Genomic DNA, 26,968 nt, shown 5'->3' with positions numbered 1-26,968 from the left:
CAGCACATGAGAATGAAATCCAGGTTTCCATATATACGGCTAAAATAATGTCCACTCACAGCCGTTCAGTCGCAGCGATACAATATTTGAAAGCGCTGAACCTCGTTGGAAAGTTCAAAGTCAGGAACATGGCGTAAAGGAGAGTCCCTTTTCGGAAGAAAAAGCAGCCTTCGTCGTCGGGGACGGACAAGCCTTGAGATAGAGACACAATACCTCAGCTCGTCTTCAATTTTTTCTTTTTGTTGCGATAGAAATTATATGGACACTCCAAGCGAATTTCTGCCGTTGGCATCGCCGTCGGCGTGATAAAGTCCAAGGGCGATAAAATCGTTGCAGCGCGCCGTATGCTGTATGTGCGAAAGAAAGCTTGGGAGGGTGAGCTGGCGATCGCGGCTCAATCTCGCGCGCGAGAGGGAGGGAAGCCTCGAGGAAACACGCCGTCTTCCGTCGTGCGCAAGGCACCGGCGGGAGGGGAAGGAGGGGGGCGCGTCCTGCTCCGGGCCGCTGTATCTTGAAAGCCATCTGCGACGGGGACTGTCCGCCGCGCACTGATTTTGCGGCTTAGTTCGCGTTGATGCGAGACGGAGCACGAAATGCTGGTGTGAGGAAGCGCTCCTGCCGCCGCGCTTCCTCACACTAGCATTTTGACAGCGAGCTTCCGCGGTCATCGAGTGAGATGTGTTCAAGGTTGCTTGTGCGCGCGTGACACCATGGATGATTGTTAATTTAGTTAGTATGCCTATGTTTACAAGTTTACACGGTCAATAAAGCTACTATCCCTACTTCGTATAACTGCCCACTAATTTGGCAATCGGTGCTTCGCCTTTCGGGCGAAACTGCGACTTCTTTTTCTTTTCTCGTGCACCCATGCACTGCATTCCACGTGGCGCGCGTGCTCCTGCGAACCTCTTTCTCGTTGGCGTTATGCGCCGCCCAGTGTAGCAGACGACGCTACCACAATACTTGAAACAGGCGGTTGTAAGTCAAGTTTCGGTTAGCGCCATCATGCAGATACGGAGAGCAAATGTTGGTTGCAGATGGCAGCGAGTAATGTTTATTAAGGCGAAAGCCTTAAGTGGTTCGTTGCAATGGCTCATGCGCAAAACAACGCGTTGTCTCAGTCGAGTGGCACAAAATATCATCATCAGCAGCGGCTCATACCCCCGTAAGCAAGCAAAGATGCAATGACTCGTACCCCTGTAAGCAATTTATTTGTTTATTTATTTATTATCCGCCGTGCATGGTTGCTCAGTGGCTATGATGTTGGGCTGCTGAGCACGAGGTCGCGGGATCGAATCGCGGCCATGGCGGCCGCATTTCGATGGGGGCGAAATGCGAAAACACCCGTATGCTTAGATTTAAGTGCACGTTAAAGATCCTCAGGTGGTCGAAATTTCCGGAGTCCTCCACTACGGCGTGCCTCATAATCATAAATTGGTTTTAGTATAAGTATAATAAGTATAAGTTTATTTTCCAGGTTCAACTGGAGGGTTTTCTGGCAAAAAGCTGCATGAGCAGCTTGACTATGTCCAGAAAACCCCTACAAGCAGTAGCACACGAGTGGTACAGAAATCAGACGCACATACAATAGTTACAGTCAATAAAGAGAAAACATGCACCAGTTATAGATACAGAGTCTAATAATCTTTGCACAAAAATTTAAACGATAACATCGAAAATAGAAACGCTCAAATGGTCACACAGATGTTCAGAATTAAATAATACGAATAATCAAGCAAAACATCAAAAAGACATAAAATCACATTTCAACAAAATATTTCTGCAGCTCAGCTTTGGTATATCCTCTTGTGTGTTTATACGGGTTTAGAACATGGGGCAGGTTGTAAGACAACATTTGTAATTTATAATTAGTGCAAAAACGTGGTATATTCCATGTATTAATAGTTATTGTGTGTATGTTAGCTTGACGCATGTACAAAGATGCCAGAGTCGAATAAAAATCGGCAATGGATGCCGTCGAAAAATACATTTTCTGTAACAACTTAAAGTGATACAAATGGTTGACCCGGACAATGTTATGTGCTTCGAAAGCATACTTGCAGGTAGTTGTATTATCAACATTGGTGATTATTCGAACAATTTTCTTTTACAGTACGAGAACCTTATTAATGTTTGTTTTGGTCATTGTGGCCCATACTAAATTGCAGTAGTTAAGGTGACAAAAAAAAAGTGCACAATAAACTTGTAATTTACATTTCAAGGGTAAAGTTTCACGACATCGCGACAGAACCCCGCAGACGGAAGAGAGTTTCTTGTAGACGAAGTCAGTATGGGCATCCCAGTTTAAATAACAGGAAAAATATACTCCAAGTATCTTGTGCACTTCAACTATTTCTATTTGGTGATCTTCAAAGTGAAGCATGCAATGCGGTTTTATCGGTTTGCTTCTTGCGCGAAATATTATAGCCTTGGACTTTGTAGGATTAATTCTTAACTTATTCATCCTTGACCACCTAGACAATTTATTAGTAGGTCATTACACTTCACCATTAAATCGTTAAGGTTAGGGCCTGAAAGAAGAAGTGTGCTATCATCCGCGTATATCACAAAATCAATGGAAGGATCTATGCTTACAATATCATTTATGTACGTATTGAACAAAAGGGGTCCCAATTTGCTCCCTTGTGGGAGACCACAACTGATAGGCAAAAGGGATGAAAGTTTATTGTCTAAAGACACCGATTGGCTTCTGTTTTGGAGACATCCTTCAAGCACTGTGAGTGGTCTACCACAGATTCCGTACATTTTAAGTTTGTTAACAAGAATCGTATGATTTAAGCAGTCAAAAGCCTTACTAAAATCAAGGAAAAGGCCCACGTACCGTATACAAGTTCTTATTAATATTGTTCAAAATTATTTCCTTCATTGTTAATAACGCTTGTTTCTGTAGATTTACCAGTTCTGAAACCAAATTGTGACTCAGATACTACCTTATGTTTGTCAAAAAACTTACTTATTCTTGAAGAAATGACTTTTTCCAGACCTTTGGAAAACACATGGAGTACTGAAATCGGTCTATAATTCGTTGGCACGTAAAACCCCATAATTTTTTTATTTATTTACTTGTAAAATACTGCAATCACAAGTTGCGATTTTAGCAGTGTGGAGTACAGCATGATGTACATTTGATAGGCAACAAGGGAAAAAAATAAGGCGCAATAATATATACAAAGTTCAATACAAATCATCAAAAGAAAGAAATCTTGTTCATGATAAATAAAATATGGAATTGCTCCAGTGGAAATGGCTCATACAAAGCTGAAAACAAGTATCCGAACCATCAATAAAGCATTGCATACCCCCCCCCCCCCCCCCCTTAAGTACGCTACAGCCGAGGATGCTCGCGAAGCGAGAAACGAGGCGCGATGTGCGAAGCGGCGGGAGCAAGGCTGAGAGGATGCACCGTGAAGTCGAAGGAAAACTTCGTTGGCGCTAAAGACCCACCTCGTCGGCGGAAACGTGTATGGAGGGGCTTTATTTGGCGCGAGTCTGACCGTCTCGTGCACCGCGCCACTGATAGCCACCTAGCGGGCGCTGCCAACAGTACGCGCGTGAGCAGTAGCAGACAACTCTTTGCAGCAAGGATGGCTGAAGTTGGCGGCTGCGATTTCTCCTTTGTTTGGGTGCCAGGCTGTTTCTTCTGTGGTGACAGCTGTAGGGAAGACGCTGACCTCTGTGGGAGCGGGTATGAACACGATCTTACCGGTGTCTGGGACAACATGGTCGACATACGTGCCAGGTGTGTCCCACAGACAAACGCCATGAACCCCATTTACATGAAGTGGAGCTTATGCTAACTAGCCGATAAATTTTGTTGAGTGATGCGATCTCTCGATCGTTTCTTTTTTTAATTCTACCCTTGCCGTAATGCTGCTTCTGTAGATCAATAATAAGCACCCGTTGTTAGTGCAGACTTATATCAAAAAAATTCGCACGGTGCGATCGATGTCTGCATATGCCGTTGTGATTTTTCTGCCGATGAATACATGTGACATCGCCGAATAAGTGCAGTCGAAGTCACCTCAAGAAGAGTAACTGCGAATTTATTGATGGACACGCGTACACTAGCCAACGAAGTCACCAAACGCACGGGTTAATAAAAGCGCGTGTTAGTGCTGTACTGCCCATGCAATTCTGCTGCATACGCCGATGAACTGCCGCTCTCGCTGCAGTTTTTGCAATTTTAAATTCACCATGGGAGCTGCTTGAAAACGTACAAAGCTAAAGTCTGACTAACTTTTCAGTACTTCTTTTATATTACTAGAGAGAGGCGCCACATGATATATTTAAAGTCAGAGCAGCGCCAGTCAAAGTAGATGAGCGCTGGCGGTAAGGCCTGGTTTAGTCCTATGCAGCGTAAGTATAATAAGCAAGAATTCAGTTGACTATAAAATTCACATGCAAGAAGGGACTACGTTTTGAAACAAACAAATCACTCGGCGTGTTGAGTCTGCTCAGGCAGCATCGAGGTGTGATGACTTCCCAAACGTGACGCGAACTTTGCAGCGAGAAATGGAAAAAAAATAGCATATGCAGCAACTATTAGCAATTCTCGCCCTGAACTACCTATCTTCTAAACACATTTCCCCCCCAAAAAACACGATATCTAAGATGCCCTCGGGCGAAAAGAATAAAGCTGTTAAAGAAGCACTTCATTGGTATCATTCCGATAAGACACAGCGTGATTTTTACCCTTTACAAACGAGGCAGGATGAAAACCTCGCAGCTCAAAAGAATTGACAAGAGTTATGCATGGAGCAACTAGCAACAGTCAAGCATGTGCGAAGCCACACATAAAATAGATGTAAAAACATGAAGTGCGCGACATGTGGTGCGAGGATTTACCGGGCCACATAAAACCAACAATTTCAGTTCTTGCAAACTTCAGTAGCTTTAACATACAACACAATGCGCTCGTGCAGTCGTGCTGCCTAGCTAGCGCAACGCGGTAAAGAAGAGGAAAACAATATAAGCGGCAAACGGCATTGCGAACTTTAGCGAAATGCATTTAAACGGCATAATGCACTGCAGACGAACTTCGTCGCTTACGCGTCTATGATCTAGTGGAAAAAAACACCGACGAGGCAAAGGGAAGGATGAGAACAAGAAATTTCCCGCCGAAGCGACGATGCTCCCGCTGATGAGGCTTTGCGGGGAATGATTAGAACCGTATCGCCGGCACGTTTTCGCCGGTATTTGAGCCCCAAACCCTGCAACAATTCTTCTTCGACATTCCTCGGAAGCTTCGGCCACCCCACACATGCGAAGGGTGCTGCCTATTTTGCTGTGAAAACGTGAATAAGACAGAGAAGCACTATCAACGACACAACAAACTACGGCGCGCGGCTGGCTCCTCTCCCGCGTGTTCTGCGCAAGGCCGCCACCAGTGGCGCGTCCATCGGCGCGCACTACGCGTATACGAGCGCGCGAAGCCGCAGCTAAGCGTCGAAATACGAGCCGAAGAAGCCGAAGTGCGAAAGCAGCAACGCGACGACGCGAGACGGCAACGTAGAGAGGAGGACGAAGCTCGCAGACAAAGGCTTGACACGCGTGTACGTTGCACTGCGGCTCGTTAAGTCTTGCAAGAAGTCTGACCCCGCCGATCGTATAACATACTGCATTACCAAGTGTGCGGCAGGCTTTTACCTTCACGTGTTACAGGAATATAACATGCTGCCGAACTTTATTATGTACCCTTCTGATGCGCGCGAATAGACTAGCAAACGAAATTAAAAAAGAAAGACAGAAACGACAAAAAGCACCGCTCCTCTTCTTGTTCTAAGCTGAAAACGTTCGCGCAGGACGCATTGTGCTGATCGACATGTTTGTTCGGTAGTTTGGCTTCCTCAGACGTTTCCAGCAGTGTGTTGTACACGAAGGGCTTTTTTTTTTAAAGAATTACCTGTGTAGTTGTACCGCGACTGAAATGACCAGAACAGTACGGCTTGTAGTGGCACTAAGCTCACAATCGCATATGATGACGACTTGTAGAAGGTATAGACTGTCGCAGTAAAAATGTTCTGCATAGCGCCACAAGGTAATTGCCGTGGCCACACTTTGCCGCGCCGCAGACCAGACCGCGACCGAGCAGCATGCCAACGAGGTGTTCGACCAGATCCTGGAAAGCGTGAGCCAGTCGGAGACACTAGACCCGCTGCATTTGCCCGAGCAGGTGGCCAGCTTTGATCGCACTTTCCTGGTGCGCTTCCATGGCGAGACTCGCCTGTACAACACCACGCTCACGGGCCTGTCGACGGTGCAGCGCACGGGCAACTGCCGCTTCCAGATGGACGAGAAAGGACTGGACGTGCTGGCCGACGTGGGCGTCGGTGCCCTGGATCTGGACAGCAAGGCTCACGTCAAGTTCATGGGCCGCGGTCCCACGGTGGACCTGCACGTGCACATTGACTATGTGCGCGTGCTCCTCGAAGCGCTCCAGTGAGTTCGGCACCCATGCATTGTAAAAATGTTTATACCCTTAAGGGTGTTTGCTTGTCACATGGGTAACGCCCCTAGCTTTAGAGCCTTACGAAAAATTTCAAAGGACGACAACGGAGCTCTAACTTTATGTGCGATGACAAAAGACGTAGCTGAAAACTACGTAATCATTCTGACAGCCTTGGGTGCACAGAAATATCCAACAGGAGAATTTCACAGGGATAAATATGAAACATCATTTAATCCACTTTTTATGTCGGCAGAGTCGGCGAACAAGATGCCATCATTGGTTCCCACCAACAACTTGTTCTTACCCCTTAAACATATTTTTTGTAAGGCCTTAACGGTAGGGGTGTTACCCTTGTGACAAGCAAACACCCTTAAGGGTGCTGACATTGTTCAATATACTCTTAAGCAAAATTACACCCTTTTGCCACAACAATAATCGTCATCTGTCTTGTTCGCATTTAATTTCTTTAACACGGCGAGCCCGGTACTTCCCAGTAACGAACGGCATGCGCGTTATCAGCATGACATGGCATTCTCGACAGGAAAGTAGAGGGCGCGGCGTTTTCAAGAAAGGAAACGCAAGCAAGGCAGATGACGATTATTGTTGCGTGGCAGAGATACACCCCACAGGGTGTAACTTTGCCTACCCTCTAAAATGTTTACGCCTTTTGCGGTGTATATTTGCCACACAACGGTAATCGTCATCTGTCTTGCCCGAATTTCCTTTCTGGAAAACGCTGCGCTCGTTACTTTCCTGTCGAGAATGCTCTGTCATGCTGATAACGCGCATGCCGTTCATGACTTGGAAGTAAGGCTCGCAGCGTTCTTTTAAAGGAAGGCAATGCGAGCAAGACAGATGACGATTATTGTTGTGTGGCAAATATACACCCCAAAGGGTGTAACTGTTTTTAGAGTGTAATAGTGATTGATATATGGTGGCGTTACGGCCGCTCGTATACTGTTTGGTCCTTTTGCTCAGCGTCTAACTAGACTCAGCTATGCTCTAATGTCATAGCCTTGAGTCGAGGGAATGTCCGAGCGCTCTTTATATCAAAGGCAAGTGAAATTTGCTTTCAAATACAATTTAAGTGCTTCAGTCTTTAAGGGTGCAAATCGTTCTATAAACCACACCCTTACACCTTTTACGGAAAGCACCTTTCAGGGTACAAATCGGTTTACAGCGTTTCTCTATCGATTCCACGTAATAAATCATTTTTTTCAGAAGCTGCGAAACATGCGCCACGAACTCATTCCTCGAACAGTCGCTTGTATCTTGTTTTGAGGCCTGCAAAGCATTATCTGGCTCTCAAGGCTTCGACGCCTCTTAATTCTCGGGCTTTTATGTCGTCATCCTCACATGTTATGCGTATGCATTTCTGTGCCTCCTTCCCTTCTCTTACGACAGCTAGGCCTACTTCTTTTGCTGTAAGGAAACGTTCGCTCCCTTCTATACGTCACAGGGCCGGTTGACTGTTGTTTAATTTTTATCCTAAGTGGTCGGGAAGGTTGTGCATTTCAATATTTTTTTGCAAGTAATGTCGACCTCTCTGTGTGAACCAGCTCATGAACTAGAATTGTGCTATCTGCCAAAGGCCGGTATGTTGTTACCTTGCGCCTTGCAGGCGTCAGTTAATTGTTTAGAGCAAATTATACATCCTTTTAAGCATCATATTCCGTATGCAATGATGCACAGACTATACAAAAACTACATTGGAAGTACAAAATAGTTCAAGTAAAAAAAACATCAGTCATTCAATTAGAGTAGACCAATATGGTACACTATCTAATATAATCAGGTATCTGTCCGAAATATTTTTTAAATGAACGGGAAAACAAACCCAGTGTGTGTGCTTGAATCTACTTCATCCACACTCCCTCCCCCTCCCCTTCCTACTTTATTTTTATTGTGTTATTATTAGCTTCTCGGCATTCACTAGAGCTGTGCGAAAGCAAAACGCAATTTTGCCATACCGTGCAGATGAGGGCAGCACGCAAGTCGTCACAAGCTAGCCTGCAAAACTCTATTTGAACACCTGCTTACGATCTTCTTGGTCCTCGATACAACTTCCGAAATATAATTGAAAAAAAAAAGTTTACAACGATGTGACCACTGAATCGTTAAAATTTCCGAAAACTGAGTACAAGAAACTCTTTTTTTATTATTTTCACGGACAAAAGTGTACTATTGTCTTGCCAGATTTTTTGGCGCGCGTAGTCGATGTCGTAGAGTGAAAGTTATCACCTAAATAGCTCATCGGTGAAGGCTAAGTGACTCTGGCAAACTCTAACTTGCACGTTCGATGAATGATGCTGCAAATTTTCATTGCCCAAAACTTTCCGAAATAGTAATGTCACGTTGCGTTTTATAATATATTTTTTATTTATTTACAGTAGCTCAAGTACTCTCATAGAAAGGGCATCACTTGTGGGTGGGCGAATACAAGAATTAGCGGAAACGTACTAAAATAAGCTGCTGCAATAGGTATAGAAATTAATAATGTACGAAAATAGCACATAATTTGGCAAATACAAATGTTAGCAAGAACTATAACAAAAACTAGGAAGAATAAGAAAATATAGAAATCAACAGATATGGAATTCAGTGTGCATATAAAGGGGCGCTGGACTCAAAAACAAATACACAACTTAGTAAGTGAAAAAGACACTAAACTCAATAAACACACTACGGCGCCGACGATAAGCACCTATCCTGGGCACCCTACATAAAAAAAAAAAAAAAAAAAACTCGAAATCGAGGTCAATGCTATAGTGACTGTACTTCGCAGGCTTGCAGGCACATCATGGGGCGGATCAGTATCGTCCATGCTGACTGTTTACAATGCATTAATACGACAAAAAATTGCGTATTCTGCGCCCATCTCACACGTCAGAAGAGCGACTTCAAAGTCTTTTAGCTAGATGACTACGCATATGTCTAGGAGTTCCACGAGCGACTTCTAGCTGTCTTGTAAAAGCTGAGGCTCGCCAATCCCAGTTTCCAGTCATGAGAACTACAGAAACATGCCGACATTATTTCCGTCTTCAAAGACAGCATAAAAGCCACCCATTGACTCTAAACATAATGAAACGAGATGGAAGTTATGTCCCCAAAGAAATTCGAGAAAATCCTCATATATTGCCAAGAAATGAATTTTGTAATTCAGACGTCGAATAACCTTCATGGCTACTTCGAATTGTCGAATTGTTAGTAAAAATTGAATTGTCAGTACACGGAATATTCAGAAAAAGAGACATGTTCATTCAAGCTGCTCAACAACTAGCACTTTACCGTCTATATACAGATGGCTCCAGTACAGTAACCTATTCAACTTCAGCATTCATTATACCGCACCTCAATAAACAAGAATCCTTTAATAAAGGGAAAATTAGACATCCACCCATTCGTAGCAATTGCTACAAAGGAAACCCATACGGGTTCTTCGAAAGAAAAGCCTCGCAGTTGAAGAAAAATTCGTCCTGGTCCCGGGTTCGAGTCCCGGACCAGGATTAATTATCTCTGCCTTGCTGGTTTCCGCAGAACTATTACGTCAAGAATCATTGAAGTTATCTAGTGCGACTTTTTCCACAACGGCTGAACTATTCGCAATCCTATGTGCGATAAAATTTATAACGTCAATAAGAGATGCGCAGAAAGGGGTATATTCAGCGATTCACAGGCGGCTCTAACAACACACTGCAGCACAATATGAAAAACAATCGGTGATAGTATAATATACGAAATACTTAAAGACCTCGCAAAGGCAAGCCAAGCGAAGCATGAAATTGCATTCCAGTGAATACCAGGGCATTGTAACATTCCTTGGAAACACAGCAGCCGATGAAGCAGCACGACAAGCACACCTCAAATATGATGTGGTTCCGCTCCCAATATCGAAGAATGAATTACGCTGCATTATAAGGACAATGTCTTTCAAGATGTGTAGAATTACGTGGTTTGACCAGAATTCTAAGAGCTAGGATTTGTATCATATTGATCCGTTTATTGAATTCTTTTTAAATAATGGGGTTTAACGTGCCAAAACCACTTTCTGATTATGAGGCACGCCGTAGTGGAGGACTCCGGAAATTTCGACCACCTGGGGATCTTTAACGTGCACCTAAATCTAAGTACACGGGTGTTTTCGCATTTCGCCTCCATCGAAATGCGGCCGCCATGGCCGGGATTCGATCCCGCGACCTCGTGCTTAGCAGCCTAACACCATAGCCACTGAGCAACCACGGCGGGTTTATTGAATTCAAACTTCCATTGTCATTAGACAGAAATATGGAAACCCTTATTCATCGATTAAGGCTAGGCACTGCCTACACAAAACATTTCTTACATAGAATTGGCCGTGCGGAAACCCCCGAATGTGATTGTGGATTAGTAGATGAAGATATACATCACCCCCTTCTAGATTGCCCGCATTACGACACACCACGACGCCGACTTAAATCAACCCTAATTACATTATACCGCAGACCTTTCAGTTCAAAGAAACTTTTGGATCCTTGGCCAACAATGGCCTTGCAGAAGAGCGCTTTAAAAGCATTAAAAACTTTTCTAGAAGACAGTGGCACGGTTGGCCGTTATTAACGCTTTCAATGTTCCTTCCATTTAAATGTCGCTGTATATATGTATATATATGTATATGTATATATATGTATGGGTTTGGGGATTATGTCATGTTGACGGTTCTGTTTCGACAATATGTGACAATGCATTTACACGATATATGTACCACCCGGTGACTAGATATTGCATTATTAGGCGACAGCATCATTTGTATTTTTGAGACTTTCTTCTAGAGAACCGTGGAGTCACTTAACTTGTATATTGTATGTACCATGTATTTCTTAAGTCATAGTGTTACTGTGAAAACGCTGATTGACAATTTCTGGTGCTTGTATGAAAAGGTTATTTGATATATAATCTTGAACCCTGTATGTTGCAGGCTAGACCCTTACAAGAGCTAAGGAGTAGCCGGTGCCTTAAACTGTGCGTCAGCATATCCTTATATCATATAAATAAATAAACAAAAAAGCGCCCACAGAAACAGGTTAAAGAAAATGCAACATCTATGCAAGCAATGGTTTAATCATATGAGAAGTTGCTCAGTGGCAGACATAAAATGTGCAGATTTAAAATGTATCCTGGATTTTTGTGATGTGATAGCTGTGTGTAAAAAATGCCGTTCCAACCACCCCAAGTCACAACTATCCCAAAGATATTTGTTTCTCGTGCTCATATCTTTTTGTACACTCTGAGCAGTTAGAGATCGTACGTGTAGCTTGACAAATAAAGGAGGCGCTATAAAGACTAAAGACGAGAATAAAAAGCAGCAACACGAGCGCATAGTAACTGAAGGTTTATTGAGTAACAGAACAGTTTAGTGTATTAATTGAGTCATCATCGTGTGAAGTGCTAGCTTTAGTTATGTTTGTGTCACCTAACCCATATGAATAACGCAAATGGCCTGTTTACAACACTTAATGAGGCATGTGAGCGCTTTTATTGACCTTCCTTGTTTAGTTAAACATTTCATTTAGCTTTAACCATGGAAAGGATGCTCCGACAAGTTGTAAACATTCCGAACATCATCAAAATTGACCAATTCCTCAATCACTAAAGGAATATCTGTCGATTAACGTCCCGCTTAAGCAAGCTGTTCATTTGTTAATGCGTCGAGTGGCGGCCGCAGCAGAAGGCGTGTTCTTTACACGACACGCCAACACGGCACTCTCGGGCGAGCACTTACGGTGATAGTTTCACTTTCTTGAGTTTTCGAGAGACTCAGCGCACGAGAGCTTATTATTTTTTTTTGTTTATTGCGATAAAGGCTTGCCCTTAAGGCATAATTCTTGGAGCGTATATGTGTATTATATGTGTGCTGTGAGGCCTGTGTTGTGTATGAATTGAAGCAGTGGTTTGTGGAATTTGTTGTCATGTATCCAGCGGTCATAGCTGGTTGTCACACTGCAGTGTAGCGGAGGCCGGCTTGCAGTAGGAGACGCGAGCGTTCCGTTTGTAAACCCGTACATGTCCATAATAGGTGGTATGCATCTGATTCCACCACAGGAATGGAGCAGTATGGACACGTAGCACCCAGTGGTAAATGCGACCAGTTCCACCTTGAGACAACAGCCGGTGTAAGGGCCACCCCGGCCCGAAGCCTCCTAAGCACAACTTCCTCCGCCCTAGTAAGATGAAGGGGGAGGGAGCAGACACACGGTGGGATAAGAGCGCGTGTGTCCTGCCGGAGAACATTTTTACGGGCTCGCAGCGAGTTACGGGGTTGGGGTGGGAGGGGAATAGGTGGAGGATCAGGATTACGAGGGCAGTGTGCCTGCTGGTCAGCAGCAATGTTGTGAGGGTTCGCTGAATGGCCTTGAATCCAGTGTACCTTGACGCAAGTAGCTGTCTTACTATTCATAGTGTGTATTCTCTCGCAGATTTCCATCGCCTTATCAACCTTCTTGAGTTCCTGAATAGCCGCTAAAGAATCAGTGAAGATATCTAGTTGCTTGATGGTAGGCAGCTTAGATGTCGCATCTTGCACAGCGTCGTGGATGGCTTGAAGTTCCATTACTAGAGCGCTGGCTTCCGTAGATAAATAGCGGTGGTGGCCGCTGATGAAATTATGCGTAGTACTCAGGAATGATGTCCTTCCGCCGTCTGGGAGAATGGCAGCATCCGTATAGACTTTGCAGGTGTTAACGCATGATGCATCGACGTTGATGTGTTCGTCAATAATACCTGTTGTATCGCTGCGTCGTAACTTCGTTGGCTTATTAGTTGTGATGCTGGTGAATTCCCAGGGAGGCATTGGATAGGGCTGATTGTCAATCCGAGAGCCGCAATGAAAATGAGCATGCAACACAGCGAGAGCCGGAATAAGTTGCTTTTTTATTTCACGTGCTTTTTCACGTTGCAAAATTAGCTCTGCAATTGTGTTGAGTTGGGCATGTTCCTGTAAGGTTGGTATCGGAGTGATGCGGGGCAGTGCTGTGATTGTGCGCATAGCATCGCGATTAATCGTCTCCAACTGTGCCAGCTGTGCCAAAGTCAGCCGTTGAAATTGTGCTTGATATAAAATTCGTGGCTGCAAGACTGCACGCACCAACCGTCGAGCTACGTCAGTACGAGCTCCAGCTGCTTTTGCTGCAATGCGACGAATAAGGTGAAGTGTTTTTGTCGAACTCTGTCTGGTTTTACGGAGCCAGTGTGCACCACTGCCGGATTGGTGAATATCGAGACCCAGTATGCGGACCTCAGAAGCCTCAGGGATTGTCACTGCGCCGAGTCTAAATGTGAAGGGGTGCTGCGTGATTCTTGTGCGTCCTTTCTTGTTGGCCACCACAACATAGCTTGATTTTTGGGCGGAAATGTCCAATCCTGCTTTCCGATCGTAGTTGTTCAGCACATCAAGAGCTTATTTCATCGCGTTTGCGCGACTCTTATGCGCATGCATAAAGTGCTTACTCTCGCGAAAATGTAACTGTCTCTAAAAGTGATCGTCCGAGAATACGTCCCCAGCTCCCGGCGGTTATTGCGTGTCAAAATCAAAGACAGTCGCTGCCCTTAACGGCAAGCCTGAGATGAACAGCTTGCTCACCCACTGAGACTGTTTAATGGCGATATACTATTCCGCGCGCACGGGTGTATGCGAATTCGCAAGGTCGCAAGATAGTGCAATACCGGCCGGACACGCGGCGGAGGTGAAGAAGGCGTTAAGCACTCCCCATACGTACGTGGACCGATCCCGAAGGTAATGCAATGCAGGGCCAACCCGCGGTGGAGGTGAAGTACGCGTTAAGCACTCCCCATACGTTGGCTGATCCGGAAGGTAGTATAATGCAGGGCCGAACCGCGGCGGATCTGAAGCAGGCGTTAAGCACTCCCCATACGTGGGCCGATCTCGAAGGCAGTGCAATGCAGGGCCGAACCACGGCGGAGGTGAAGCAGGCGTTAAGCATTCCCCATACGTATGTGGCCCGATCCCGAAGGTAGTGCAATGCAGGGCCGACCGGTGGCGGAGGTGAATTAGGCGTTGTAAGGATTGGGGGATCAATCCCATCGCTCGTAATCAGTTCTCAAGATTGGAGTCGGGCATGAATTAGATGGTAGCTGGCCCATGCCGTCGTCCAACTTATCCACGCTGAGGACGTTGTTGAAGGGAAGGACTGCTTCTCATCGAGAACGAGGAATATGGGTTTATTTACAGTATCTACATAAGGACGTTGCAGTTCATCAGTCTAGCATGACTGCGAGAGAAAGTACACTCGAGCAGCCGCACAACAGCGGTTTATAAACACTCGGTCCTCCCTCGATCCCAAGGTGAGGGAAACGTTCGACCAGTCATCGTAAACGAGTCGCCTCTCTGCACGAGGGATTACACACACACACTTCTGCACAGGTTCACGGTCCTCAACCGAGGTCAGACGGTCTTCGCAGAAATCGGGGCTGACGTCAGGAACGGTGCGTGGGAAGGGGCCTCGTACTACGTTCCCTCGGGGACTCTCTTGTTCACCGCAGACCGGGTCGGCGGTGGCGTGTTCAGTCATAAAGCCTGGTTCGTCGAACTCATCTCGGCTCCCGCGACGGAGAGGCGAGGACGCGGCATTGTCCTCCGCACACAGTAGATTTAGTCACGCCGTTTGGCTAGATCATAACGGTGACTTTCCAAGAAAAGTTTACGCCGCTGTCGCAACTGGCTGGCAAAACTTGCACCTCAGCGGGCCGTTCTTAACACGGTTAAGCACTCCCCATACGTGGGCCGATCCCAAAGGTAGTGCAATGCAGGGCCGAACCGCGGTGCAGGTGAAGCAGGCGTTAAGTGCTCCCCATACATGGGCTGATGCCAAATGTAGTGCAGTGCAGGGCCGAACCGCGGTGCAGGTGAAGCAGGCGTTAAGTGCTCCCCATACATGGGCCGATCCCGAAGGTAGTGCAGTGCAGGGCCGACCGGCGGCGGAGGTGAATCAGGCGTTAAGCACTCCCATACGTTGGCTGATCCCGAAGGTAGTGTAATGCAGGGCCGAACCGCGGCGGATCTGAAGCAGGCGTTAAGCCCTCCCCCCCCCCCCCATACGAGGGCCGATCTCGAAGGCAGTGCAATGCAGGGCCGAACCGCGGTGCAGGTGAAGCAGGCGTTAAGTACTCCCCATACGTTGGCCGATCCCGAAGGTAGTGCAATGCAGGGCCGACCGGTGGCGGAGGTGAAGCAGGCGTTAAGTGCTCCCCATACGTGCGCCGATCCCGAAGGTAGTGTAATGCAGGGCCGACCGGCGGCGGAGGTGAATCAGGCGTTAAGCACTCCCCATACGTTGGCTGATCTCAAAGGCAGTGCAATGCAGGGCCGAACCGCGGCGGAGGCGAAGCAGGCGTTGTTAGGTATCGCACCGCTGGCACGAGTTGTTGGAACCTCAGTGCTGACGCCCGTTATTGCAAACGGGTCGCAAGCCCCAAGGGTAGCGTTGGCCTGGCGGCCTGGGGCACTGGAAGCATCCGAAGGTCCCGGCAAAGCATGAGTCGACTGGTAACAGAACAACTGGTTTATTCTAACATCGCAAAAGAGCGGGCGGTCAGGTCGACCGAAGTGAGAGACGGGAGAGCACGTAACTCGACAGAAGAAATCGGAGCCTCTCTCTTGGCGTCCGGGGGCAGCTGCTCTTATACTTTCGCAGTTGAGGGCAAGAAGGAAGGTCACGGGATGTGACCACGTGACGGCGGGGGACGGACGAGCTGAGATGCATGTTGAGACGAGTGTAGTGACTCAACCGCCGGCCGGGCGCCGGACAGACCTCCTCGCTTCACACTTGGGGAGCTCCTCTCCCCGGCTGCTGCGCTTTGACAAGCGTGGCACACACACACACACGCACACACGAAGACACGTGGCACTGAAACACGCCTGGACGCGCTTGGCGGGGAGGCGTATCGGCGGCGCTGAACGGGCCAAAATGTCCGCTGCTTGGAACGAAGCCCCGGCGTCCGTTGCATCCGCGCCGGCTATACCGCGCGTCGTAGGCGAAACGTAACAGACCGCCCCGCCGGGGGAAGGAGATCCCGATGGTCAGGGGACTGCATCCGCTGTCCGGAGGGATGTCGCTCGATGATGCACATAACCGAAGTCGGGCGTCCGTCGGCGTTTCTTGAGCGCAGCGCACGGAGAAGGCCTCGTTCTCTCGTTCAGGTTCACACAGGACACTGCAAAGTGACTTCGGGAGAGTTGACATTTTTGTTCTCGTTCCCGGCAAGCGTTAGAACTACGCCGAAAGTCAACCGCTCAGTCAGCAAGCACGGCACAGCCCTCACTTAGCCCTGCCAGGCTCTTTCCCCTTTTATACTACTGTATAGTTCCTTACAGTAGTTTAGCAGCACTCAGAACGCGTCCACAAATCGGAAAATTGCACTAGAAAGCACATCATCACTTTGAAACACTACACAAAAGAAATATGTTAAAAATCCTGCCTCAGGAAGAAAAACATCAGTAACAAACAATTTTGAGGCTGATTCCCACGTTAGGGGCTTCGACTTAAGCCATCGGCGTTACCGTTGAGACTCCCCTTTTTGTAACGCACCTCAAAGGAATATTGTTGCAAAGCGAGGCTCCAGCGCAGGAGGCGGCCATTTGTGGAAGAGATAGTCTGCAGCCATTGGAGAGGGCAGTGATCCGTCTCGAAGCATGCGAAGCGGAGAACGCAGCGAGCGACCGTACACTAGCTCAGCTGGCGAAAACCCCGTAGCCGCATGCGGCGCGGTCTTTAATGCCAACGTCACACCAGGCAGACACAGCTCCCAGTCAGTTTGATGTTCAAAACACAATGCTCTCAACACGCGCTTCATGACGGAGTGGAGCTTCTCAACGGAATTCGACTGTGGGTGGTACACTGAGCTGTGTAACAGCTTTACCCCGCACCTTTCGAGAAAGGCTGTCGTCAAAGCGCTAGTAAACACTGTGCCCTGATCTGACTGGATTTCCGCAGGAAAACCAACTCGCGCAAATATGGACAGTAGTGCACTGACTATCTCAACTGAGCTGAGTTCTTTAAGCGGCACTGCTTCAGGGAACTTTGTCGCTGGGCAGATCACAGTCAAAATGTGTCGGTACCCTGTGGCTGTTACCGGCAGAGGTCCCACTGTATCAATAACGAGCCGTCTAAAAGGCTCCGTAATGATAGGTACCAACTTCAACGGCGCCCTCGATTTGTCCCCTGGCTTGCCCACCCGCTGACAGGTGTCGCATGTCTTCACAAAGTGGTCTGCGTCCCGAAAACACCCTGGCCAATAGTACTCTTGCAAGAGACGGTCCTTAGTTTTCTTAACTCCTAGGTGTCCGGACCACGAACCCCCATGCGACAAGCGCAACAGATCCTGACGATAGCATTGAGGCACGATCAGCTGATCGAACTCCACTCCCCTGCGGTCTAGATACTTCCGGTACAGGACCCCACCTCTTTCCACAAAGCGAGCATTTTTCTTGGCGATACCTTCCTTGATAATGCAGCGTATGTTTTCTAGGCTGCCATCCTTCTTTTGCTCGGCTATCAAAGCCGACCGGCTGACTTTTAGCAACCTGTTAAGTCCGTCTGACGTAGGCGCGATGAGCAAATCTGGAGATAGCTCTTCTAACTTTCCCGCATCGGGAATTTCCTCTCCAGTATCTGGTGCCTTTAACGCTACAGGCTCAATTTTATTCAGTTCGGGCGTGCTCTGAATATCAGCTTGCTGCGCCTCTGACCCTTTCTCATTGTTCGACAACGTCGGCCCCGCAACTACCGCCTTTGCAGCGAGCTCCCGAACCTTCGATCTGGTTAAGGCCTGAACGCTAGCCTCACCAAACAAAAGCCCCTTCTCGCGCAGGAGGTGATCGGACCTGTTCGAAAATAGGTACGGGTAATGGGGGGGCAGCATAGATGACACTGCGGCCTCCGTCTCAAGCGCTCCGAAAGGTCCTTCAATAAGCACTTTTGCTACGGGCAGACACACACTATGAGCTTCCACGGCTTGCTTGATCCATGCGCACTCGCCCGTGAACATATCGGGTTCTACGTAAGAGGGGTGAACTACATCCATTGTAGCTGCTGAATCGCGAAGCACTCGGCACTCTTTCCCGTTCACGAGGAGGTCTCGCATGTAAGGCTCGAGAAGCTTCATGTTCTCGTCAGTGCTGCATAAGGACAAAAACACGACTTTTGTTTTTGTTTCTGGACACTGCGCCGAAAAGTGACCCGGCTTCTGACACGTATAACACACGCGCGCTTGCCTCGCCTCGAACCGTTTTCTGCGTTCGGCTTCGGCTGCCGCCGTCTCCTTACGTTCGGTCGGACTGCTTTCACTCGCATCCGCACTACGTGTGTCCCCCTTTGCTCTCATGGGCGTGAACTTTGGCCTCTCAAACTTGGAGCCAAATTCACCCTTTTGACCGTCCTTAGCTCCGCGAGCCCGACGCGTCACAAACTCCTCGGCTAGCTCAGCGGCTCGAGCCACCGTACTAACGTCTGGCCTATCCAAGACCCAGTACCGCACGTTCTCAGGTAACCGACTATAAAACTGTTCTAGCCCGAAACACTGCAGAACTTTCTCGTGGTCACCAAACGCTTTCTCTTCTTTGAGCCACTCCTGCATGTTTGACATTAGCCTGTAGGCAAACTCTGTATATGACTCACTTTTGCCTTTCTCATTTTCCCGAAACTTCCGTCGGAACGCCTCCGCTGACAGCCTGTACTTTTTTAGCAGACTCGATTTCACTTTGTCGAAATCCTCTGCCTCCTCTCTCTTCAAGCGAGCGACTACGTCGGCCGCCTCGCCGGGTAACAAAGTGAGCAAGCGCTGTGGCCACGTTTCCCGAGAGAACCCCTGCTTCTCGCACGTTCGCTCAAAGTTAACCAGGAACAAACCAATGTCCTCTCCAAGCTTAAACGGCCGCATCAGGTCAGTCATTTTGAACGATACTCGTTCTCCTGCACCGTGTGCCTGACTTCCATTACGAGCGCGTTCCATCTCTATCTCGAGACGCTTCAATTCCAAAGCGTGTTCGCGCTCTTCTTTTTCTTTCTGCTCTTTAAGTTCGCGCTCATGTCTTTTTGCCCGCTCCTCAATGGTCTCAAGGCAATCCGACAGCTCGTCATCCTCAGCTTCTAACTCAAGAATAGCCCTTAGCAGTTCTGGTTTTCTGAGTTTGTCTGAGACATCCAGACCCAACTCTCTTGCAAGCTCCAGCAATATCGGTTTGCGCAACGACTTCAAATCCATGGCTGCTCTGAATGCTGCTTTCTCTACTGCCTACTATTGTCTTGCCGCAAACTAACCCGGCAGCAACGACAACCACAATTACCAGCTCTGTTTCTAACACTAACAAAAGCCTGGCAAAACTCAGAAGAAGAAAGTCCCGCACTCACCAAACCTCGCAGCCAAGACTTCAGCGCAGTCGTTCCGCTGCAGGCAACCAGTCATCACACAGGGCTCGTTGCACTGCTCCCGGATGGTCGTTGTGCTGCTCAGCATACATTCAACCGCATCTCTTCGCTGCTGGCCTCCGTTGTCGCGATCTCACCGCTGGCAACCAGCTGTTAGGTATCGCACCGCTGGCACGAGTTGTTGGAACCTCAGTGCTGACGCCCGTTATTGCAAACGGGTCGCAAGCCCCAAGGGTAGCGTTGGCCTGGCGGCCTGGGGCACTGGAAGCATCCGAAGGTCCCGGCAAAGCATGAGTCGACTGGTAACAGAACAACTGGTTTATTCTAACATCGCAAAAGAGCGGGCGGTCAGGTCGACCGAAGTGAGAGACGGGAGAGCACGTAACTCGACAGAAGAAATCGGAGCCTCTCTCTTGGCGTCCGGGGGCAGCTGCTCTTATACTTTCGCAGTTGAGGGCAAGAAGGAAGGTCACGGGATGTGACCACGTGACGGCGGGGGACGGACGAGCTGAGATGCATGTTGAGACGAGTGTAGTGACTCAACCGCCGGCCGGGCGCCGGACAGACCTCCTCGCTTCACACTTGGGGAGCTCCTCTCCCCGGCTGCTGCGCTTTGACAAGCGTGGCACACACACACACACGCACACACGAAGACACGTGGCACTGAAACACGCCTGGACGCGCTTGGCGGGGAGGCGTATCGGCGGCGCTGAACGGGCCAAAATGTCCGCTGCTTGGAACGAAGCCCCGGCGTCCGTTGCATCCGCGCCGGCTATACCGCGCGTCGTAGGCGAAACGTAACAGCGTTAAGTACTCGCCATACGTGGACTGATCCCGAAGGTAGTGCAATGCAGGGCCGACCGGTGGCGGAGTTGAATCAGGCATTAAGCACTCCCTATACATGGGCCGATCCCTAAGGTATAGTGCAGTGCAGTGCCGAACCGCGGAGGAGGTGAAGCAGGCGTTAAGCGCTCCCCATACGTGGGCCGATCCTGAAAATTGTGCAATACCGGGCCGACCCGCGGCGGATCTGAAGCAGGCATTAAGCACTCCCCATACGTTGACCGATCCCGAAGGTAGTGCAATGCAGGGCCGAACCGCGGAGGAGGTGAAGCAGGCGTTAAGCGCTCCCCATACGTGGGCCGATCCCGAAAATTGTGCAATACCGGGCCGACCTGCGGCGGAGGTGCAGTTCGCCATTAAGGGGCCCACATACACAGCTTCGCTTGTCATCCTTCTTCACAGAGTGTAAGGGCACGGAGCTTTTTCACGGGCTTCCTCTATTTCAGAAAAAGCAAATACGCGACGTGTACCTTGCTGGACACCTCATTTCAACCTGCTTTACCAATCTCAGCTACCGCCGAATTGACATCTTGGCGCTTAGGGCAGCAGTTAAAAATAGCAAGTAACTTTTAATTAAACAATTGGATGTCAGAGACTAAAAAAAAAAATACTGGTGATTTCTCAACAAGGCTCTAAAAACATGGACTTGGTCTATTCACGTAGAACGCGTCAGTGGTTTGTGTGTGTGTGAGTGTTTTTTTTTTTTTTTTTCTAAAGCTCGATGCATGATAGGACGCCCTTTATCTACTTGTGAACTGCGTGCCCGTATAACTTTGCAGCCGTATGATTTGCGCTGACTCGGGTCTGCTTTTCGCCCACTTTTCGTATTTCCTTCCGGTCTAGGGTGGACGGAGTCGTGCAGCTGCGCCGGTTCAAGGTGCAGGAGTTGCTGGGATTCACCCTCAAGATCAATGGTCTCGGACCGCTCAGCTACATGTTCAACTTCTTCTCCACATACTTCACCAGGCTTTTCAAGGGCATTGTGCGCTCGCGCGTCGAGAAGGTACTCAGCTCACAGATTGAGAGAAAGATACGAGAACTCAAGCTCACTTTCTAGGTGTGCACGTCGCAGTGTGACCCAGCTTGACTCGCCGGAATGTTCTGAAAAGGCCAATAAACTCGCGACCAAAGCGCGTTTGGACTATCTCTATTCGCACGACTGCGACGCTTTTGGAAGCCGCCGCTCGAATTTGTGCTTATTTGTTCTATCACAAGTGTTGAAGACGGGGTCCTTGGAGCGCCGGTAACTCCAAGGCTATGGGAAACGGTCTTCGCGAAATATTTCTGACAGACATGTGAGTAATTCTCTTTTAGATAATATATACGCGTGGTGCTATCCTTGTTCTCTTGCACAGTAATATTGCGAACTACGCAGTCAGTGCATGGTCATCATACCCGTCGAATTTCACAACTCAAAGCATTCGCGAGTAATGTAGCATGTGGGTCACAATTCGTTCCCTGATGAGCCCATGTAGGTAACATATTTGCGCGTGCGTTTGTGTGTCCTCGTTTTTAACTCGAATGCGTTATTTGTCTGGCTCCAGCCTAAATCTGCACCATCTACAGTCGGCGTCACCCTTGAGTCGAGTGCGGGAACGGCGGCCGCCGGAGTGCTCCTCGGCCAGCCAGCGCCGCCTAATAAAAGATGTCTGGGCACGCGCAGCCGACGCATCTAATCTCTGGCCCAGCCATCGCTGGCCGGCTGAGGAGCACCCCGGCGGCCGCCGTTCCCGTGCTCGACGCAAGGGTGACGCCGACTGTACACTAGTGTAAAAGGGATCGCCAGATTTGGTATTGAATTAAAGACTGCTCGTGACGCGTGGATTGGGACATAACACGTATGTATGTGCCAAATGTATCTTGCTTAAGATGTTTTGCTTGTTGAACACTTATGTTCGGCATGAGTGCGGCCTTGTGGCTACGGCCCGCTTTTGATTTTATTTTGCGTTCTGACCGATGCGAAAACACGCATTGATCGCGCTGAAGCCAGTAAAACCTCGCTATAACTTGCTGCGATCGTTATAACGAATCTAAAACCTCATGGTCGAGCGTGGTCAACTAGCGGCTTACAGTGTTTCGAGAACGTGTCCGCGAAGCGCTGCAACCCTCTGAGCTTGTACGTATACACCTGTCGCCGCCTACGCAAGGCCGAGAACATGCGAGCACCCGCCGCGGTGTGGCTTTGGCGTTGCACTGCTAAGCCCAAAGGCCACGGCGGCCGCATTTCGATGGGGGCGAAATGCGAAAACGCCGGTGCATTGGGTGCACCTCACAGAACACCAGGTGGTCGAAATATTCCCCCCACTATAAGGCTCAAAATCATATGGTTGTTTTGACGCGTAAAAACCCAGAATTAAACTTTCTTTTTTAGAACATGAGCAGTGGTCGTAATTTGTAACGATCCATTTTATTTTCCATTCCTATCAATCATCGCGCTGAGTGCCTGGTCCCGATGATAACGGCGACATGCCTTTGTCAGAGCCAGTGACGAAGGGCGAAAATGTAAAATAAAATGGATCGCTATAAAATACGGTTCCTCGGCTCCTCACGTGAAGCAGATTATTTATCGCATCCGTGTGGGTAGGCGGCGCGCCACGTACTGTCGAGAGCAAAAGTCAAAAGACCACGGCGTAAGCAAAAACCAAAAACAAAGAGAGAGAGAGAGAGAGAGAAAAGAAAGAAGAAATAGAACTATGACCTTAGGATGGATAGCTGGGCGCGTTGGTTGAGCATTATCTGATGTGAAAGGCGCGAAGACGGCGACGGACAAAGAGAGAAAGATACCCACAGAGCTTACGTCACTTCCAACAATGTTTAATCAGGGAAAAAAAAAACGCCATTATTTTATAAAAGGAGCGCTATCACAGTTCATCTGTGCGCATTCGCGTTCGAGTAAAGCAACTCTTTTTGCGATAATGGGATTGATGCAAACTCACGCCCCTATCACCTGTCTTAATTATCCCTTTGGACTCAATTACTAACCTAATCCATTTGTCACGGCTTCTAGCCGCCACAGCGCAGGCGTGAAAATTTGGTTTACATTTGCAATCCACAATGAATTACCAGGTGGCCCCTTCTATTCCTAACATTGTTTTGGTGTTGCCTCAGCCTATCAGGCATTACTCGGTTTGGCCCACATACTTACTACCACATGACAAAGGAATTTCATAAACGACGCCTGCCTGACAATCGACGTATTTATTTTCGTGATTTGCGACACAGGCCGATGCCTTGCTGAAAAAAAAGTTGGTCATTCTTCAGAGCCTAGAAAGCTAGCACGGGGCAGACAGCACCACCTTTACTCTAGCTCACTTGGCGATCTTCTTGAAATTATGCGACATGAAGTGTATGTAATATATGACGGCTACCTTTTCTTCTTCGCTGGGTGGCTCCTATAGGCCAGTTGGCTGGTTCGCGGCTTCTTCAGGTCTTTTTCTGCAGCGGAAACTAGAACAAGTTGTGGGTTACCTGACTATTCCAGTCATTCAATCCGCTTAAGGAAACTCTCCCCAGCCCGGTGTGGACAGCACTTCTTGAAAACATTCAGCAGACACGCACATGTTAGCAACGCTGCGTTTGACTAGCTTTGAGTGAGAGGAACAAATACAGAGGTTTACTTGCCCGAGGTTCATACTGCCAATAGACGTGATTACGTGATAGAAATAATCGAAAATTTAAAAACCTGATCTTGCTTTACCCGACGTTATTAGCTGGTGTTGCTTTACCTGAACGCGAATTCGTACAGATGAACTGTGATAGCGCTCCTTGTATAACATAGTGGCCTGTGTTCCTGATTAAACATTGTTGGAACTGGAGCCTTGTGTGTGTGTGTGTGTGTTTATCTCTCTGTCGACGTCATCTTCGCTCTTTTCACGTCAGACAAAAAAAAGATAAGTTCTTCTAGCACAGCCGTTCAACGTGGAATTATGTCAATGCATTATACATTGATAGAACAGGTGCACGTCAGGCTGTACCACAACATTTTAGCCTGCATGACTAGGCTGCGAAGAACATTTTTTTATTCTTCTAGAGGCGACGGACATCTGTGGCCTCTAGATATTGCTCGTGACTGTGGTTCAGGTGCATTCGTACGGCATGACACGCGCTGCTTCAACCAAGGCACAGCGTGCTGTGTTCACGAGACCACAGGAAGCGATGGCACAGGAGTGCGGGAGCCGGTTCGGTATATCCATTTAAAGAAATGTTTCGCTTAATTAAAACGAAATCTTAAATGCATGGATATCTTGGAATTACAAGGGGAACTAGGATTACTTCGTTGTATACGTTACTTCTTTATAACCCGTTTTGTTATAAAGAAGTTTTAGTGCAAAATGCTATATAGCAGCTGTCACCCTAAGCAGAAAGATAAGAACGAGAGCAGGCATCGGCTCACGGGGACACATGTCACTCGAGCCATGGTGACCGGGTGTCAGTGAACGAAAAGTGAAGGCGAGATCGACGTCACGCTTTTTTACTCCAGTCATGTTACTCCAGTCATTCGAATTAGTGCTGAATAAGCTCTCGTGAAGGCAACTCCCAACCACAACCGACACAGAAGAGACGCTTCGCGTCGAGGCAGTCCTGCCGGAGGTCCAAGTTGCAGCGAAGGGTTTAATTAATCTGCACAGTCTGGTGCGCCTTGTATGTGCTGTATTCCACTCAGCTCACAATAGAATGCGTGTCGAAATGCGAAACTGTCTCGCGGCGTCTGTCGTTGAGAGAGTAATGGGGACGCAGCGGTCTTCTCTTTCCGACGTCTGTTATCTGCGCCATCATTTCCACTGATACCTCAATTGCCTTGCATCCATTGAAAAGAAATGTGATGGTCTTTTTCTCGCGAGGGATGGATAAGACCCACTATTTCGCACGTCAGATGATAGTGAGTTCCATGTCGGAGGAACGACTGCATAGATTGTAATGCCGGCTTTGAATCGCAGAAGAATGCCCATTTTTCAGGAATCTCTCACATGAAACGCACTGCGGAGAACCACGAACTCTGCAGCTGTAGACGTGGTGATATGTGAAGTCTTGAATATGTGTGGACAGAAAGGCAGCCTTAAGCTATGGGGAACTTTTAAAACGGATTAAAAAACCTGACCATTTGTTGGAAACCTGTGAGAAATTCATAGGGAACAGTTTTCTACGTTAATCCACAACCAAATAAGTTATCTGTCGGGCTTTAAAAAGAAAGAACAAACAAAACAAAGAGCAGTTTCGCCCCTAACGCGAAGCTGTGGCGCGATAGCTGGCTCAAAAATACGCAATGTCTTGCACTGTTACACCGTTGTATCGGTTCATTGGAGCTGACATTCGCACATACGCACGAGTAATCTTCTTTCGAGCAGAAGAGTAAGTCCGAATCGACGTCGTTCGTGTAAGTGGCGCTCCCCGGTTATGGAGGTAGGGAGAGACACGGTTTTTACACCGATATACCTAGCTCTTATATGGACCTTATAGTCGTTTTGATGTCCGCCGCTGTCCTACGGCGACTACTGCACGAATACCCGAGTACTTTGCAAGAAGGTTATGAAGAGATAAAATAAAAAAACGCCGTTGTGCCCGCAGCCGTCGCACCAGGATTGGCTTACGCTATGCTCTACATCTTATATCCATGATCACGTGGCATGCGAGAAAAAAATAACGTGGTTCCACCATGGATTTGTACGCGAACCGATCGTGAGGAAAGGGCGACATATATACACACTATGATTTAAAAAAATGCAGTTTCACCCATAATTCGAAGCAGTGACGCGATAGCTGGCGCAGTATTATGCATACTTGCTCGGGCCACTGATACTTCCACAAACGAAGACGACTCGGACTTCTCGAAAGGAGATTGCCCACGCACCTGAGAATCTTTACTCCAACCGGTACCGAGCAAAACAATGCAAACTACATTGCACAGTGCAATTTTATTCCAACAACACGTTCGCGCTCGAGGCCTGATTCACACAGCCGTCAACCTCCACCTCCCGTCACGGCACCGGCGTCCGTTTCCTCGCCGGTTGCTCCCCAAAAACGGGACGACGGTGACTTTAGCCGATGCTGTTAACTTCAACGACATCCAGTTTTTGAGAGAAAAAAAAAAAATAGAAAAGAAAACCGTAAAGGAAATGCTCTGTTCTGACGGACGCCGATGCCGTGACGGGAAAAATGACGGCTGTGTGAATCAGGCCTTACGAGGCAATTGAATAATACGGGGGACATTTTCATGGCGTCTGGCGTTCTTGCAGAGGAG

General features: G+C 48.0%; 1 protein-coding gene across 1 annotated transcript in view; it reads left to right on the top strand.

Annotated features, from left to right (window-relative positions):
• The window catches only part of LOC126545927 (mite allergen Lep d 7-like), a 45,820-nt gene extending 23,957 nt beyond the window's left edge, over nt 1-21,863 (top strand). Inside the window, exons 3-4 of the mRNA XM_050193978.3 lie at nt 6,093-6,459; nt 21,574-21,863. Coding sequence (XP_050049935.1) covers nt 6,093-6,459; nt 21,574-21,787 — 581 coding nt within the window. The 3' untranslated portion in view covers nt 21,788-21,863. The remainder of the gene's footprint in view (nt 1-6,092; nt 6,460-21,573) is intronic.
• Nucleotides 21,864-26,968: the final 5,105 nt, after the last annotated feature.

The sequence above is a fragment of the Dermacentor andersoni genome, chromosome 1 (genome assembly GCF_023375885.2).
Source record: "Dermacentor andersoni chromosome 1, qqDerAnde1_hic_scaffold, whole genome shotgun sequence".
NCBI lineage: Eukaryota > Metazoa > Arthropoda > Arachnida > Ixodida > Ixodidae > Dermacentor > Dermacentor andersoni.
Note: the sequence above shows the minus strand (reverse complement) of the source record. Positions and strands in the feature narration are given on the sequence as shown.